The sequence below is a fragment of the Natrix helvetica genome, assembly GCF_964273705.1.
Source record: "Natrix helvetica genome assembly, chromosome: 5".
Lineage (NCBI taxonomy): Eukaryota > Metazoa > Chordata > Lepidosauria > Squamata > Natricidae > Natrix > Natrix helvetica.
The window spans coordinates 2,961,432-2,980,172 of record NC_138551.1 but is presented as its reverse complement, the minus strand read 5'-3'; the positions used below and the strand labels follow the sequence as shown (position 1 = coordinate 2,980,172).

General features: G+C 46.8%; 1 protein-coding gene across 1 annotated transcript; it reads right to left on the bottom strand.

Annotated features, from left to right (window-relative positions):
* Nucleotides 1-3,832: 3,832 nt before the first annotated feature.
* On the bottom strand, nt 3,833-18,405 carry ZDHHC19 (zDHHC palmitoyltransferase 19; the record flags this gene model as incomplete). The annotated part of the gene is made up of 9 exons (XM_081956284.1): nt 3,833-3,963; nt 4,817-4,877; nt 6,401-6,635; nt 7,849-7,919; nt 10,609-10,714; nt 14,019-14,191; nt 15,806-15,933; nt 17,033-17,154; nt 18,302-18,405. 9 exons carry the CDS (start codon nt 18,403-18,405, stop codon nt 3,833-3,835), a joined length of 1,131 nt encoding a protein of 376 aa, XP_081812410.1.
* Between the last annotated feature and the right edge of the window lie 336 nt (nt 18,406-18,741).

Here is an 18,741-nt window from a genome sequence, read left to right as displayed (position 1 = left end):
CCCCTTATAGAGGCTTATAGAGCACTGCGCACTAAGACAACTAGACATAAGGACAGATTTTTCCCAAACGCCATCTCTCTGCTAAACAAATAACTCCCTCACCACTGTCAAAACCGATCACTAAGGCTGCATTGCAATTACTATAACTATTACTCTTCTCAGCGTTCCTATCACCCATCTCCTCCCACTTATGCCTGCAGGACTGTGACTTTGTTGCTTTTTATCCTTACAAGTTATATTGATATTGTTTCCCAATTGCTTATTAGTAACCTATGACTATCTTATGATTCTTGATGAATGTATTTTATTTTTCTTTAGGTACACGGAGAGCATCTGTACCGAAGACAAAGTCCTTGTGTGTCCAATCACACTTGGCCAATAAAGAATTCTATTCTATTCTATTCTATTCTATTCTATTCTATTCTATTCTATTCTATTCTATTCTATTCTATTCTATTCTATTCTATTCTATTCTATTCTATTCTATTCTATTCTACTCTACTCTACTCTACTCTACTCTACTCTACTCTACTCTACTCTACTCTACTCTACTCTACTCTACTCTACTCTATTCTTATTGGTAAAGGGCAAACACTGCCAAGCTGTTCCCAAGAAAATTGCAGGAGTATAATCGCTAGGAATTGAGTTTGATTTCTTAAGGCTGTTCTATCTTTTCCTCACCGACGGGAATAGCTTTTACTGCAGAGAACAAGGTGCACTGTCTGCACAATGAGAGAAAAAGGAATTTAAAAAGGCTTTAGCTGCAGCTAGCCACGCCCTGATCTCCTCCTGTCTTGACTACTGCAACACGCTCGGCGTGGGGCTACCCTTGAAAACTATCCAAGTTTGCGTTGGTTCAAAATTGGTGGCCCATCTGGTTTTGTGCCAGTCTAGATTTGCTTGAGGGTCACCTCTCTTGCAGGAGTTGTATTGGTTGCTGATCTGCTTCCGAGTCCATCTGGTGGGACCAATGAGAAGGGGCTTCTCGGTGGTGGCTCCCTCCCTGTTATTTGAAGGTTCATCTTTTCCACTTATATCTACCCATCCCACCAGAGAAGGGAGGCATAGGATGCTTTGGGTCTTCTCTCTTAAGAAGATGGTCCCACCATCTGGTGGGACCAAGGAGAAGGGCCTTCTCGGTGGTGGCTCCTTCCCTGTTATTTGAAGGTCCATCTTTTCCACTTATATCTACCCAGCTCACCAGAGAAGGGAAGCATAGGATGCTTTGGGTCTTCTCTCTTAAGAAAGCCCATCTGGTGGGACCAAGGAGAAGGGCCTTCTCGGTGGTGGCTCCTTCCCTGGGGAACATCATCCTTGTGTAGATAAGCTTGTCAGGGGACATAGTGACATGAACCAACCTAACCTTTGCTATCCGCTTTTCTAAGAATTGCTTATGCTAATTTTGATACTGTTAGGAATTGTTTGTTAGGAATTAATTCTGCAACCCTCACTTGTTAAGAATTGTATCCTTTGCTACTAGTCTGATGTTTGCTATCTCACTTCTGTTGTTTGCTTCAGAGCTAGGCACATCCTTGGAGATAGAACAAAAGAGTTACCCAGGAATGTCCTGCTCCAGAGCACGGGGCTGCCTGGGAGCATGGGCACCCATGGCTACAAGGGATGCTCTGTAAGATAAGAAAAAGCATGGACAGCGCATGGACAAAGAATGCTCCATGGATAAGGGGAGCATGGGCAAGACATTACCCACGTTGGGTCTCTGGTTGGGTATAAGATGTTGGGGCCACACTCACTTAGGTGTGGCTTTTTTATAAGTCCACCCAGCCTTTTCTTCGCACAAATAGAAGCTGTTATTTTCCAACCTTCTCCTTAAGTCCCTTTCGGGAGAGGGGGCGGTATATAAGTGCTAATAAATGAAATGAAAGTCTCATTCTGGCATCTTGATGACAAGCGGATTTTAGGACTTTACACTTGGTGGAAGCCACATTTGACACTCTTCCCAAAGGCCCCGAAGACCCCTGCAAAGTCTTCAGGGATCCCAGGGAGATTTGGAGCCCATCAAATGTCTCTGGTCTGATGGTTGTCACAGGGGAGGAGGGGTCTATTGGTTAGGGAAGCAACTACAAACTCAGCAAATGGGCTGTGTTTACAGAGTTTGCTCACCTCCCCCCCCCCCCAAGCAAGCCTAAGTTAACGCTATCCTAGCTTAGCCTAAGGTTTGAAGGCACTGGCTGGGTCCTCAGCTGACTTAGAGTCACCCCTGCTGACACAGGTGGCTGTATAAATTTGATAGAGATGGATAGATAGATAAATGCCTGTATGTATGTATGTATGTATGTATGTATGTATGTATGTATGTATGTATGTATAAGTGGATGGATGGATGGATGGATAGGTGGATGGATGGATGGATGGATGGATGGGTGGGTGGGTGGGTGGGTGGGTTGCTGAATGGATGGATAGGTGGATGGATGGACGGACGGACAGATGGATAGGTGGATAGATGGATGGATAGGTGGATGGATGGATGGATAGATGGGTGGACGGACGGACGGATGGATAGGTGGATGGATGGATGGATGGCTAGATGGATGGATGGATGGATGGCTAGATGGATGGATGGACGGACGGACAGATGGATAGGTGGATAGATGGATGGATAGGTGGATGGATGGATGGATAGATGGGTGGACGGACGGAGGGATGGATAGGTGGATGGATGGATGGATGGATGGCTAGATGGATGGATGGATAGGTGGATGGGTGGATGGATGGGTAGATGGATAGGTAGGTGGATGGATGGATAGATAGAAATAGACAGACAGACAGACAGACACAGTAATGATAGCTAGCTAGCTAGCTAGCTAGCTAGCTAGACAGACAGACAGTAATGAAAGAGAGAGAGAAAGAGAATAATTGATAAATGGATGATAGAGGGATGATAGAGTTGGAGAGAGATAGATGAAGAGGGGGAGAAAGAATGGACAGAGAGATAGACAGATACCAGTAGATATAAATAGATAAATGATAGCCTGATAATTTATTGATGACAGATTACAGCATAGATAGAGCGATTGATAGATGATTGGTTAGATACAGATAGACAGTTGATTATTATTTATTGATTAAATTTGTTTGCCACCCATCTCACGGCAAACCTGACAGATTGATAGACAGATGATACATTAGACAGATGATTAAGAAATAGAGATAGATAGATAGATAGATAGATAGATAGATAGATAGATAGATAGGTAGGTAGGTAGGTAGGTAGGTAGGTAGGTAGGTAGATAAGTAGGTAGACAGATAGGTATATAGGTACACAGAGATGTGATAGGTGATAGAAGACAGGTAGAGAGACACAAAGATAGATAGATAGATAGATAGATAGATAGATAGATAGATAGATAGATAGATAGATAGATAGACGGACAGACAGACAGACAGACAGACAGATAGAAGATAGACAGAGATGAGAGAGAGAGATGTGATAGGTAGATAGATACATGGTGAGAGATGGATGGATGGATGGATATAGTTAGCAATAGATACATAGGCGATAGTTAATAAAGAGACAGACATAAATACAGAGAGACAGACTGACACTGTGATTGATTGATTGATTGATTGATTGATTGATAGGTGTGTGGGGTAGACACAGCCATCTTCTCAAACCAAAGCTCAGCAGGCCTCTGAAGAGATGTCCGTTCAGCCAATGCTTCCTTTAACGAACTTGTGCACACGTGTGCATACCTCCACCCACCCCGCCATTAAGCAGAGCAGACGAGTGCAGGAAAGCAGCTCTTGGCTTTATCTTCCCAATATAAAACCGAGGATCTGCAGCATCTGGCCGGCGGGCACTGAGGGAGGGTCCTCAGATGTCGGAGACGGAGAGCAGCATGGCGGTGGGAGAGGAGGGCGCTAGCCTGCTGCCGTGGATCTGGCCCTTCCAGTGGGGCTCCTGCACCGCCTCCAGGTTCTCTCCGGATTCCAGGATGTTGGGGACTGACAGGGAAGAGACAAACGGGGGTTACCATTCATCACATGAGGGACTGGGTGAAAATGGGGGGCCCTCCTGCTCCCCCACACTTGTGCCTTGGGCCAAGGCTGGGCGATGGCCCTTTAAGAGCATTAAAGGGCCCAAAATCCTGGGGGGGGGTCTTTTCCCCCCGTTCCCATTTGAGAATTTAGAGGTTATGGGGAACCCCAAAATAAATGTGGTGCATCCCTTTAGCAGGCAACAGGGAGGTTTTTGGGGGGGGGCTGTCTTTGAGTACAGGTAGTTCTCGACTTGCGACCAGAATTGAGCCCTAAAGTTCAACTTGCTCTGCAAATTGTTAAGTGAGTTTTGCCCTGTTTTACCCCCATTATTAAGTGTATCACTGCAGTCATTAAGCAAACCACATGGTCGTTAAGCGAATCTGGCTTCCCCTATTGACTTGCCTGGTCAGAAGATCACAAAAGGGGAACGGTGGATTGCGCCGCCGTTGTGAAGTGAATCACATCATTTGCTAACTTCGTCATGTGGTCGCTAAGTGAACCGGGCTTCCCCATTGACTTTGCTTGCCAGAAGGTCGCAAAAGGGAACCCCGGGGCGCAGCAACCATCATAAATATGAGTCAGTTGCCAAGCGTTCAAAGTTTGATCATGTGATCGTAACCATGTTGCAACGGTCGTAAGTGTGAAAAACGGTCATGGGCCAGTGTTTTCAGTGCAGTTTCAACTTTGAACAGTCGCTAAATGAACGGTTGTAAGTCGAGGACTGCCTGTATAGGGTCTCCTGCCTTGGGCAGGGGCTGGACTAGAAGACCTCTAAGGTCCTTCCCAGCCTAGTTTGCAGGAACTTTCTAGAACTCACTTGTGATGGCCACACTTCGGTCGTTGCCATTCAGCTGCCAGAGGTTTTCCTTTTGGCTTACCTGCCAGGGCAAAAAAAGAAAACACTCAGATATGTTTCCCAGATCTCTTCGGATTCCCTGCAAAACCTCCAGTTTAGGAGAAGTCTATCTGTATCCTCTCCTAAATCCTCCTCTCCTAAACCCTGTTACTCTCTTAAATCCTCCTCTCCTAAACCCTGTTACTCTCTTAAACCCTCTTCTCCTAAACCCTGTTACTCTCTTAAACCCTCCTCTCCTAAACCCTGTTACTCTCTTAAACCCTCCTCTCCTAAACTCTGTTACTCTCTTAAACCCTCCTCTCCTAAACCCTGTTACTCTCTTAAACCCTCCTCTCCTAAACTCTGTTACTCTCTTAAATCCTCCTCTCCTAAACCCTGTTACTCTCTTAAATCCTCCTCTCCTAAACTCTGTTACTCTCTTAAACCCTCTTCTCCTAAAGCCTGTTACTCTCTTAAACCCTCCTCTCCTAAACCCTGTTACTCTCTTAAACCCTCCTCTCCTAAACTCTGTTACTCTCTTAAACCCTCCTCTCCTAAACCCTGTTACTCTCTTAAACCCTCCTCTCCTAAACTCTGTTACTCTCTTAAATCCTCCTCTCCTAAACCCTGTTACTCTCTTAAATCCTCCTCTCCTAAACTCTGTTACTCTCTTAAATCCTCCTCTCCTAAACCCTGTTACTCTCTTAAATCCTCCTCTCCTAAACTCTGTTACTCTCTTAAACCCTCTTCTCCTAAACCCTGTTACTCTCTTAAACCCTCCTCTCCTAAACCCTGTTACTCTCTTAAATCCTCCTCTCCTAAACTCAGTTACTCTCTTAAACCCTCCACTCCTAAATCCTGTTACTCTCTTAAATCCTCCTCTCCTAAACCCTGTTACTCTTCTAAATCCTCCTCTCCTAAATCCTGTTACTCTCTTAAAACCTCCTCTCCTCAATCCTGTTACTAAATCCTGTTACTCTCCTAAATCCTTCTCCCCTAAATCCTGTTACTAAGAAATATGCCAGCCTTAACCTCAATATTTTATTTAAATCCTATTGAGGACTATCTGTATAAGTAGGGCAGGGGTGTCCAAACTTGGGAACTTTAAGACTTGTGGACTTCAACTCCCAGCATGGCTGGCTGGGGAATTCTGGGAATTGAAGTCCACAAGTCTTAAAGTTCCCAAGTTTGGACACCCCTGAAGTAGGGGAACAATTAACATTACAAAGAATCAATAGATTTGTAAAAAGAAAGCAAAAAGAGGAAAAAAGGAGGGCAGACATAAAAGGACACACACAAACGCAGAAACACAATCACACACCTACATTCACACACATACGTGCACATCTACATGCACACAAAAACACCCACACGCCTACAAACTCAAAGTCCACTCACCTCCTTGGTGGCTATTTCTGCCCAGGTGCCATTACCCACACATACTCATACCTCTACCCGCAATCTACTCACTTCCTTGGTTATTTTTCCTGTCCATTGCAGCACAAACACAAACCCACACACACATGCATATCCACATGACCGCACAGGGAGACACAATCCACTCACCTCCTTAGCGGCTTTCCCCGGCCAGGTGTCCACGCAGGGGCGCAGGAGTCTGCCCACGGCTGCGAGCAACTGTCCCCAGGCCTTCAGCACCTTTGGCTCGCGGCGAGAGTCTGGCCGATGGGCAGGCGGTCCAGAGTCAGGGGTGGGGGTGCCGGCGACCCAGAGGGTGGAGAAGGGTTTGGCTCCCTTTGAGCCGGTCCTTGCGGCCACCGGGCAGACTGAGCTCCTTTGTGGCCTGCGGGAAGCAACATGTGGCGGGGCAGTGAAAGGGATGGGGAAGGGCGATGCGCGAAAGGGATCAGAAGAGAGCAAAGACTGAGCAGAGCTTGGAGGTGGCGGAGGGAGACTGGAAAATGCTGGGCTAGAGACCAGGAGAAGGACTGGGGACTACCTGTATAAACCAAGTCCCGAGGCAGTGATCAGATCCTTGTGAACCTCTCAGACTTATAACAGTTCACTTAGTGACCGTTCAAAGTTATAACAGAACTGAAAAAAGTGACATGACTATTTTTCACACTTATGACCATTGTCATAAATCCTCCCCTCCTAAATCTTGTTACTAAATCCTGTTACTCTCCTCAATCCTCCTCTCCTCAATCCTGTCACTCTCTTAAATCCTGTTACTCTCAGAAATCCTCCTCTCCTAAATCCTGTTACTAAATCCTGTTACTCTCCTCAACCTTCCTGTCCTAAATCCTGTTACTCTCTTCAATCCTCCTCTCCTAAATCCTGTTACTAATTTCTGTTACTCTCCTCAATACTCCTCCCCTAAATCCTGTTATTCTCTTAAATCCTCTTGTCCTAAATCCTGTTACTCTCTTAAATCCTCCTGTCCTAAATCCTGTTACTAAATCCTGTTAGTCTCCTAAATCCTCCTCCTCCTAAATCCTGTTACTAAACCCTGTTACTCTGCTCAATACTCCCCTCCTAAATCCTGTTACTAAATCCTGTTACTCTCTCAATCCTCCTCTCCTATATCCTGTTACTCTCCTAAATCCTGTTACTCTCCTAAATCTTGTTACTAAATCCTGTTACTCTCCTCAATCCTCCTCTCCTCAATCCTGTCACTCTCAGAAATCCTCCTCTCCTAAATCCTGTTACTCTCCTCAATCTTCCTGTCCTAAATCCTGTTACTCTCTTCAATCCTCCTCTCCTAAATCCTGTTACTAATTTCTGTTACTCTCCTCAATACTCCTCCCCTAAAACCTGTTATTCTCTTAAGTCCTCTTGTCCTAAATCCTGTTACTCTCTTATATCCTCCTGTCCTAAATCCTGTTACTAAATCCTGTTAGTCTCCTAAATCCTCCTCCTCCTAAATCCTGTTACTAAATCCTGTTACCCTCCTCAATACTCCTCTCCTAAATCCTGTTATTATCCCAAATCCTCCTTTCCTAAATCCCGTTATTATCCTAAATCCTCTTCTCCTAAATTCCCTTCCTGTTACTTACTTGGTGTCGCGCAACTTGCACAGCGCAAAGAAATAGCTTCTCCAGGCTGAAGGATGGCTAGCAAAGGGATCCTGCGGGAAAAACCAAAGGATGGGGCAAGCATTCACTGATTTTATTTCGGAAGATTCATTAATCCCTGGGAGCCAATTCTGGCTGGAAAAAACACACGGGAATCCAAAATGCACGGATGTCAAAGCCCCAGGCAGCGCGAGTCACCGCTGAGCATTGGTAGAGACTAGAAGATCAAGCATGTGAGAACAGTGGGAGTCACAACTTGTGAGATGGGTAGCTAGATAGAGATAAGTAACAGATGGATGGATGGATGGATGGATAGATAGATGATAGATAGGGATAGATAGATAAATGAGAGATGAGAGAGAAATAGACATAGATTAGGCTTCATAATATATAAAAAATCATATAGATACAATACAATAGTAGAGTTGGAAGGGACCTTGGAGGTCTTCTAGTCCAACCCCCTGCCTAGGCAGGAAACCCTATACCGTTTCAGACAAATAGCTATCCAACATCTTCTTAAAGACTTCCAGTGTTGGGGCATTCACAACTTCTGGAGGCAAGCTGTTCCACTGATTAATTGTTCTCACTGTCAGGAAATTTCTCCTCAGTTCTAAGTTGCTTCTCTCCTTGATTAGTTTCCACCCATAGCTTCTTGTTCTATCCTCAGGTGCTTTGGAGAATAGTTTGACTCCCGCTTCTTTGTGGCAACCTCTGAGATATTGGAAGACTGCTATCATGTCTCCCCTAGTCGTTCTTTCTCTTAAGCTAAACATACCCAGTTCCTGCAACCGTTCTTCATATGTTTTAGTCTCCAGTCCCCTGATCATCTTTGTTGCTCTTCTCTGCACTCTTTCTAGAGTCTCCACATCTTTTTTACATCGTGGCGACCAGAACTGAATGCAGTATTCCAAGTGTGGCCTTACCAAGGCCTTATAAAGTGGTATTAACACTTCACGTGATCTTGATTCTATCCCTCTGTTGATGCAGCCTAGAACTGTGTTGGCTTTTTTGGCAGCTGCTGCACACGGCTGGCTCCTATTTAAATGGTTGTCCACTAGGACTCCAAGATCCCTCTCACAGTTACTACTATTGAGCAAGGTATCACCTATACTGTACCTGTGCATTCCATTTTTGTTGCCTAAATGTAGAACCTTACTCTTTTCACCATTGAATTTCATTTTATTAGATAGTGCCCAATGTTCAAGTTTGTCAAGATCCTTCTGTATCTTAAGCCTATCTTCTGGAGTGTTGGCTATTCCTGTCAGCTTGGTATCATCTGCAAATTTGATGAGTTCCCCATTTATTCCCTCATCCAAATCATTGATGAAGATGTTGAAGAGTACTGGGCCTAAAACAGAGCCTTGGGGTACTCCACTGCATACTTCCCTCCATGTAGATGCAGTTCCATTGAGAACTACACGTTGAGTGCGGTTGGTCAGCCAGTTACGAATCCATCTGGTGGTGATGCTGTCTAACCCACATTCTTCTACTTTATCTAGTAGTAGGTTATGGTCTACCTTATCAAAAGCTTTACTGAAGTCCAAGTAAACTATATCAACGGCATTCCTCTGGTCCACTAATTTTGTCACATTATCAAAGAATGCTTTATCAAAGATAGATGAGAGAGAAATAGAAATATATTATGCAGTATAATATATATAAAATCATATAGATAGATAGATAGATAGATAGATAGATAGATAGATAGATAGATAGATGATAGAGAGATATGAGAGAGAAATAGACATAGATTATGCAGTGTAATATATATAAAATCATATGGATAGATGATAGAGAGATAGAGAGATGAGAGATGAGAAATAGACATAGATTATGCAGCATAATAGATAGATAGATAGATAGATAGATAGATAGATAGATAGATAGATAGATAGATATAGATGAGAGAGAAATAGAAATATATTATGCAGTATAATATATATAAAATCATATAGATAGATGATAGATAGATACAGTACATAGATAGATACATAGAGAGATAGAGAGATAGATAGATAGATAGATAGATAGATAGATAGATAGATAGATAGAGAGAGAGAGAGATAGAGAGAGAGAGAGAGAGAGAGAGAGAGAGAGAGAGAGAGATACAGAGAGAGAGATATGAGAGAGAAATAGACACAGATTATGCAGTGTAATATATATAAAATCATATGGATAGGCAGGCAGACAGAAACAGAGATATAGATACCAATAGATTAGAGAAAGAGAGAGAGAGGCAGGCAGGCAGTTGGTGAGACAGATAGACAGAAAGACAGACAGAAATGCATTAGATAGATGAAAGATAGTTGCACACATAGACAGACAGACAGATGTAGACAGATAGACATAGAGAAATGGAATTAGATAGATGAAAGATGGACAGACAGATGCACCGAGGTAGCCAGACAGACAGAGTGAAAAGAGGAATCAGCTTAGAATTCCCTACGTAGCCACAAAGAAAGTCCAGCCCCCGTTGAGGGCCCTGATCCCACCCTTAGCCAGGGCAGGGGGCTCCGTGAGAAGATACCAGTGTGGAGGCTTTGAGCAGCCCATCCATTTAGTTGACCCTCTGTCCGTGTCTGGACTTCCACAGAAGTGTCCCACTCAGAGCTCCAGACCTCTCCCCCTCTCCCTTCTATAAGTCTCTCCTCCCCCTACTCCCATTCTCTCTCCCTCCCTCCCTCCCTCCCTCCGTCTGTCTGTCAGTCTCTCTCTCTCTCCCATTCTCCCCAAGAGGTTCACCTTGAATGTGCCCGAGTCCTGAGCAGCTACAACTGTGATAATCTGGTGGGACAGCAGGATGAGTAGCGGCACAAGGGAGGAGGCAGCAGGAATGGTCAGGAGTACCCTGGCCCAGACGATCCCGTTAAGGCTGGTGTGGGAGAAGAGAGGATGACGAGGGGCAGAGTCGGGGGTGGGGGTGGTGGATGGGCGGCCTTGAGTAGGGGGTGCAGTCCCTGAGCTCAGGTTTCAGGAAACATGGACCTGAGTGGGAGCTCCAGAAGTCAACTGGCAGGACCTTCTGCATCTACCTGCAGAGAAGATGCCTCCTCCTGTTAACAGGGCCACAGAGTTGGAAGGGACCTCAGAGGTCTTCTAGTCCAACCCATTGCTCAGGCAGGAGACCCTATACAACTGGCTGTCCAGTCTCTTCTTAAAAACCTCCAGGGATGAAGCACCCACAACTTCTAGTGGCAAGTAGTTCTGCTGATTAATTGATCAAGGTTTATAGAATAACAGGGTTGGAGGGGACCATGGAGGTCTTCTAGTCCAACCCAAACCTATACCTGTTACAGACAAGTGGTTGTCCAATCTCTTCTTAAAAACCTTCAGTGACGGAGCATCCAAAACGCCTGGACAAAAAACTGGTCTATTGATTAATTAATGTGGGTTTATCCAACAGAGTTGGAGGGGACCTTCGAGGTCTCCTAGTCCAACCCCGTGCTCAGGTAGGAAATTTTATACCATTCCAGATAAATGTTTATCTAGTCTCTTCTTAAAAACCTCCAGTGAGGAAGCACCCACAACTTCTAGTGGCAAGCAGTTCCGCTGATTAATTGTCCTCACTGTCAGGAAGTTTCTCCTTAATTCCAGGTTGCTTCTCTCCTGGATTAGTTTCCACCCGTTGCTTCTCCTCCTGCCCTCAGGTGCTTTGGAGACTAGCGTGACCCCCCTCCTCTTTGTGGCAGCCCCCCAAATGCTTGAACCCTGCTATGATCTCACCCCTAGTCCTTCTTTTCATTAAACTATACCAGGGGTCAGCAATTTGCAGCTCTGGAGCCGCATCTCACAGTTTACAGGTATCATCTATAATGGATGACCATGTAACAGCCGTGGCAAGGGGGGCGTTCCATCAGGTTCGCCTGATGCGCCAATTGCGCCCCTTATTGGACCGGGATGCCCTACGCACAGTCACCCATGCGCTAGTGACGTCTCGCCTGGACTACTGCAATGCTCTCTACATGGGGCTTCCCTTGAGATGCACTCGGAGACTGCAGTTGGTCCAGAACGCGGCCGCGCGGGTGATTATGGGGAGGGCGAGATACTCCCCTGTAACACCTCTCCTGCGCGAGCTGCACTGGCTTCCTGTAGTCTATCGAGTGCGTTTCAAGGTTTTGATTATGATCTTTAAAGCGCTTCATGGCACAGGACCTAGTTACATGCAGGATCGCATCCTGCCCCATACATCCCTACGACCAATCCGCTCACACAGAGAGGGACTTCTTCGGGTGCCGTCCGCCAAACAGTGTCGGGGGGCGACACCCAGGAGCAGAGCCTTCTCTGTGATGGGCCCAGCCCTATGGAATGACCTCCCCCGTGACATCAGGATTACTTCCGATCTCCGCTCCTTCCGGGTACAGCTGAAGACCCACCTCTTTCAATTATCTGGTCTGGCTCAACCGTAAATTTTTTCTTATTCCTCCTGACAGTTCTTTTAAATTTTTTAAATTTTTAAATTTTAAATTGTGTTTTTACAATTGGGGTATTTTAATGGTGACTTTTAATTGTCTAATGTGATGTAATTTGTTACCTCCTCCGTGCATGTTATGTCCTGTATATATGTAGGTTTATGTGTTTGTATACATGTTTTTGTTTTATACTCCATTGTACGCCGCCCCGAGTCCTGTCTGGAAAGGGAGCGGCTAATAAATTTAAATTTATTATTATTATTATTATTATTATTATTATTATTATTATTATTATTATTATTATTATTATTATTATTATAATGCACAGGGAGAGTATAGGTGGTATCTTCCTCAATAGGAGTAACTATGAAAGGGATCTTGAAGTCCTAGTGGGCAACCATTTAAATAGGAGCCAGCCGTGGGCAGCAGCTGCCAAAAAAGCCAACACAGTTCTAGGCTGCATCAACAGAGGGAGAGAATCAAGATCACATGAAGGGTTAATACCACTTTATAAGGCCTTGAAAAGGCCACACCTGGAATACGGCATTCAGTTCTGGTCGCCACGATGTAAAAAAGATGTGGAGACTCTAGAAAGAGTGCAGAGAAGAGCAACAAAGAGGATTAGGGGACTGGAGACTAAAACATATGAAGAACGGTTGCAGGAACTAGGTATGTCTAGCTTAAGAGAAAGAAGGACTAGGGGAGACATGATAGCAGTGTTCCAATATCTCAGGGGTTGCCACAAAGAAGAGGGAGTCAAGCTATTCTCCAAGGCACCTGAGGGCAGGACAAGAAGCAATGGGTGGAAACTAATCAAGGAGAGAAGCAACTTAGAACTGAGGAGAAACTTCCTGACAGTTAGAACAATTAATCAGTGGAACAGAAGTTGCCTCCAGAAGTTGTGAATGCCCCAACACTGGGAGTCTTTAAGAAGATGTTGGATAGCCATTTGTCTGAAACGGTATAGGGTTTGCTGCCTAGGCAGGGGGTTGGACTAGAAGACCTCCAAGGTCCCTTCCTACTCTACTATTGTATTGTATTGTATGTGGCTCTTTTATCCCTCTGCTGCAGCTCCCTGTCTTCAGTCGGCCCCACAATTGATAGGATTTTCAATTAGGACAGGTAGAGGAAAAAGGATGCCACGCTAGGAATGTGGCCTTACCAAGGCCTTATAAAGTGGTATTAACCCTTCACGTGATCTTGATTCTATCCCTCTGTTGATGCAGCCTAGAACTGTGTTGGCTTTTTTGGCAGCTGCTGCACACGGCTGGCTCCTATTTAAATGGTTGTCCACTAGGACTCCAAGATCCCTCTCACAGTTACTACTATTGAGCACGGTACCACCTATACTGGACCTGTGCATTTGGGCTTTCTTGCTTAGATGCAAGAAAACACGCCTATCCCCTGCCCCACTCTGGAAAGGGGCACCAACATTTTGCACTTGGGTGAGACTGGGCAGCAGCTTTGGAGAGCAGGGAATGTCCAAGCCTCTTGACACAACCTGCCTACGGGCTGGTGCGGAACAACCACCACAATATCCAGCATCCTCAGCCAACGCGCTGGCTGCAGAGAACGATTCACCATCGGAGATTTTCTTTTAAAGATGCAATCGAAGCCTTGCTGTTTTTCTTTTACCCACATCATCTAATATTATTTTTTTGAAAGAGCTGGCCGCCATCTTGACTTTTTTGACCTCGTTCCCCTGGCCACGTGGGGACAAGAGAGGCTAAGGGCCAAGGATACGTGCAGATTTTCTCCACGCCGAAGGGCTGCTGGGAGTTGAGGGCCAGGTAAGTGAAGCAGGCGAGCAGCACCGCCAGGTCGTAGCTGATCAGGAAGAAGATGAAGAGGAGGAAGAAACGGAAGTTGTGGCATCCGATGCAGTTGTTCACCCACAGGCAGTGATGGTCGAATTCCTGCGCCGGTGCCCAGAAAGAGATGGGAGGGGGGGCGGGGTGAAAAAATTGACACGAGGGGGGGTCTTATAGAGAAAAGGAGCAGGGCCATAGGACACACACACACTCTCTCTGTCTCTCGCTGCATTCACACAACGTACAAAGAGCCGGTTCGGTTTAGCGGTTAAGGCACCAGGCTGGAATGTGGGAGACGGTGAGTTCTAGTCCCACTTTAGGCATGAAAGCCAGCTGGGTGACTTTGGGCCAATCACCAAGAGATGATGAGTTCAAGTCCCGCCTTAGGCATGAAAATTGATTGGGTGTCTTTGGGTCAATCACCAGGCGATGGGGAGTTCTAGTCCTGCTTTAGGCATGAAAGCCAGCTGGGTGACTTTGGGCCAATCACCAGGAGACGGTGAGTTCTAGTCCTGCCTTAGGCCTGAAAGCCGACTGGGATTCCTTGGGCCAATCACCAGGAGACGGAGAGTTCTAGTCCCTCCTTAGACATGAAAGTCAACTGGGATTCCTTGGGCCAATCCACCAGGAGACGGTGAGTTCTAGTCCCTCCTTAGACATGAAAGTCAACTGGGATTCCTTGGGCCAATCCACCAGGAGACGGTGAGTTCTAGTCCCTCCTTAGACATGAAAGTCAACTGGGATTCCTTGGGCCAATCCACCAGGAGACGGTGAGTTCTAGTTCCATCTTAAGTATGGAAGCTGGGGGGGGGGGACTACCTGTAGGAGGTCACTGCAGAGAGTAGATCTCAGCTAAAGCTTCAGATTGAGACCACCAGGAAACGCATTAGAGGGAGTCCTTGACTTACAACCATAATAGAGCCTGGCCATCACGGTTGTAGATTGTGGCGGTTGTAAAGCAGGTCACCCACACGATCGACTTGATTTTCTAACCTTTTTTTTTTGCAGTGGGGGCTAAGCAAATGTTGCGGTCGTAAAGTGAACACTGCAGTCGTTAACCAAACCAGTCGTTTTATTATGGGCTGGTTTTGCCAAACAACAGACGTGCAGGTAGTCCTCGACTTACGACCACAATTGAGCCCCAAATTTCCGTTACCAAGCAAGACAGCTGTTGGGTTTTGCCCCATCTTATGACTGTTTTGCCTCAGTTATTAAGTGAATCACGACAATCATTGATTGTTAAGCGAATCCATATTCCCTGTTGACTTTGCTTGTCGGAAGGTCGCAAAAGGGGATCACGTGACCCCGGGACAGTGCGGCGGTCATAAATGCGAGACAAGCGTTCTGAATTTTGATCACCTGACCATGGGAATGCTGCAACGGTTGTAAGTGTGAAGAACGGTCGTAAGTCATGTTTCCCCATGCCGTTGTAACTTTGAGCAGTCACTAGATCAGGGGTGTCCAAACTTGAGAACTTTAAGACTTGTGGACTTCAACTCCCAGAATTCCCCAGCCAGCCATGCTGGCTGGGGAATTCTGGGAGTTGAAGTCCACAAGTCTTAAAGTTCCCAAGTTTGGACACCCCTGCACTAGATGAATGGTCGTAAGTCGAGGACTCCCTGCAATCACAGCCCCTCTGGGAAGGAAGGAAACCTCAGAGGCGTTGGCTTTACTGCCTGACCGGGGAGAGAAATTGTGCGTTTGTGTCTTGTATTTTACCTCCACACAAATGTTGCACCAGCGACAATGGAAGGTGTGTGGCAAGCAGTACAACTGGCAGTGGTTGCACCAGTGTTGCTGGGGGCTGCCCAGGGTGTTGGCCTGGTTCTCCAGCTCTTCTTCGATGCCTGGGAGGGAAGAAAAGGAGACCACAAGGTGTGAAAACTGGCTCTCCTTGTGCCCTCTTTGTGGGCTGCCCCAAAGAAGAGGGAGTCAAGCTATTCTCCAAAGCCCCCGAAGGCAGGACAAGAAACAACGGGTGGAAACTAACCCAGGAGAGAAGAAACCTGGAATTAAGGAGAAGCTTCCTAACGGTGAGGTCAATTCACCAGTGGAACTGCTTGCCACCAGAAGTTGTGAATGCTCCAACATTGGGGGTTCTAAGAAGAGACTGGAGGGCCATTTGTCTAGGACACAAGAGTTAGGTACAAGGACTCCTGCCTTGGGGAAGGGGCTGGACTAGAAGACCTCCAAGGTCCCTTCTAACTCTGTGAGTGTGTTAATCCAGGAGAGAAGCAACCTAGAACTAAGGAGAAACTTCTTAACAGTGAGGACAATTAACCAATGGACCAATCCACCAGGAGATGGAGAGTTCTAGTCCCTCCTTAGGCATGAAAGTCAACTGGGTGACTTTGGACCAATCACCAGGAGATGGGGAGTTCTAGTCCTACCAGGCACGAAAGCCAGCTGGGTGACTATGGACAAATCACTAGGAGACAGTGAGTTCTAGTCCTACCTTAGGCATGAAAACTGACTGGGAGTCCTTGGGCCAGTCCCCCAGGTGATGGTGAGTTCTAGTGTTGCCTTAGGCGTGAAAGCCAGTTGGGTGACTATGGACAAATCACTTGGCAACTGACTTGTACTTATGATGGTTGGCAGCGTTCCTGGGTCAGGTGATCCCCTTTTGCGACCTCCCGGCTAGCCAATGTCAATGGAGAAGCCATATTCACTTAACAACCGTGCTGCTATCTTAGCAATAGCAGTGATTCACTTAACAATGGTGGCAAGAAAGGACGCAAAATGGGGCACAAATATTTTCTTGCTTAGCAGAGGGAATTTGGGGCTCAGTTGGTATCCACTTCCTGCCTGAACAGGGGGTTGGACTAGAAGACCTCCAAGGCCGCTTCAGACTCTGTCATTCTATGGTCGTAAGTCGAGGACTACCCGCGTTGAACGAAGACGGGGAACACCGTGGGAAAGGAGGGAGGGTTAGGGCCTCCTGCTTACCTTTATGGAGGATTCCCGTGTCCGTGAAACTGGTGAGGAAGAAGTAAAGGATGGTCGGGATAAGGAGGTTGGCGCAAATGATGGGGAAAGCCCAGGAGACGTTCAGGCCCAGCCAGGTGCCGCTGTGGACAGCAAAGGACATTGTGGGTCTGTCACACACGCTCGACTCCCACAACCGCAGCCGCTTCCCTCCAGAACGGGGTACCTAACCTGCTCATCTGAAGCCCACCTGGAGAGTCCCAGAAGGTGGACTTTGACTCCCAGAATTCCCCAGCCAGACATACTCAGCTCAACCCAGCTCAGAGAACGCCAAGGACCCCCCCCTGTCTCCTCCTCCTCCTCTCTCCACAAACACCCTTCTAGCATTGATGAGGTTACCTAGTTGGGTCATGAAACGTCTGCAGGAAAACAAGTAAGCTCAGAGAGCACCAAAGAGCCGACAGTAGCCGACTACTGTCGTCGTCTTCTTCTTCTTCTTCTTCTTCTTCTTCTTCTTCTTCTTCTTCTTCTTCTTCTTCTTCTTCTTCTTCTTCTTCTTCTTCTTCTTCTTCTTCTTCTTCTTCTTCTTCTCCTCCTCCTCCTCCTCCTCCTCCTCCCCCCCCCTTCCCTCCTCTTCCTCCTCCTCCTCCTCTTCTTCTTCTCCTCCTCCTCCCCCCTTCTCCCCCTCCTCCCTCTTCCTCCTCCTCCTCCTCCTCCTCCTCCTCCTCCTCCTCCTCCTCCTCCTCCTCCTCCTCCTCTTCTTCTCATTCTCCTCTTCTTCTCCTCCTCCTCCTCTTCTTCTCCTTCTCTTCCTCCTCCTCTTCTTCTCCTTCTCCTCCTTCTCCTCCTCTTCTACTTCTCCTTCTCCTCCTCCTCCTCTCCTCCCCCTCCCTTTTAGCATTGATGGTGTTACCTAGGTGGATCATGAAACGTCTGCAGGAAAACAACCAAGCTCAAAGAGCACCAAAGAGTCCACAGTCCTTTTCTCTCTTTCTCTCTCTCTCTCTCTCTCTCTCTCTCTCTCTCTCTCTCTTTCTGTCTCTCTCTTTCTTTCTTTCTTCTCCTTCTTCTTTTTTCTCCCCCTACCTCCTTCTCTCCCTGAAACACCCTGCCCTTTAGCACTGATGATGTTCCCTAGTTGGGCCATGAAACGTCTGCCAGGAAACGACCGATCTCAGAGACCACCCAGGAGCTCTCCTTTCACCTCACCTCCCCGAGCATCCCCTATTCCCCTCTACCCTCCATCTTCGGCTCAGAGACCCCCCTCCCCCGCGGCTCCTCCATACTCACGGGAAGGTGAAAAAGACGCAGCTCAGCGCCACGAGGGTGCTGAAGTGGAAAGAGGCGAAGGATCCCGAAAAGAGCGGGTGGCACCCATCCCTGCCGGATGCCATGCCTGGAGGAAGAGACGCCCCCCTCCCGAAAGCTCTTGGCCCAAGGCAAGTGGGGGACCCAGGGGGAGGCCGCTGTCGGGGTGAGGCGGTGACAATGGCCGTAGGAGGGGAGTGGGTGGGGTCCCTTCTGCTGTGGAATGTTCCTGGGTGGCAGTTGGAGAAGGTAGTGGGACCCCGGGGGTTCTCCTCCTCCTCCTCTCTTGGGCCCTTCTGTTTTTCTTCTCCAAATTTCTATTATTTCTTTCTTCTCTCCCATTCCGCTTTAATTTCACGTTCATAGAAATGTTATTCTTCTTTGCATTTGTCCTACATTTATTATTTCATTTAATAATTTAT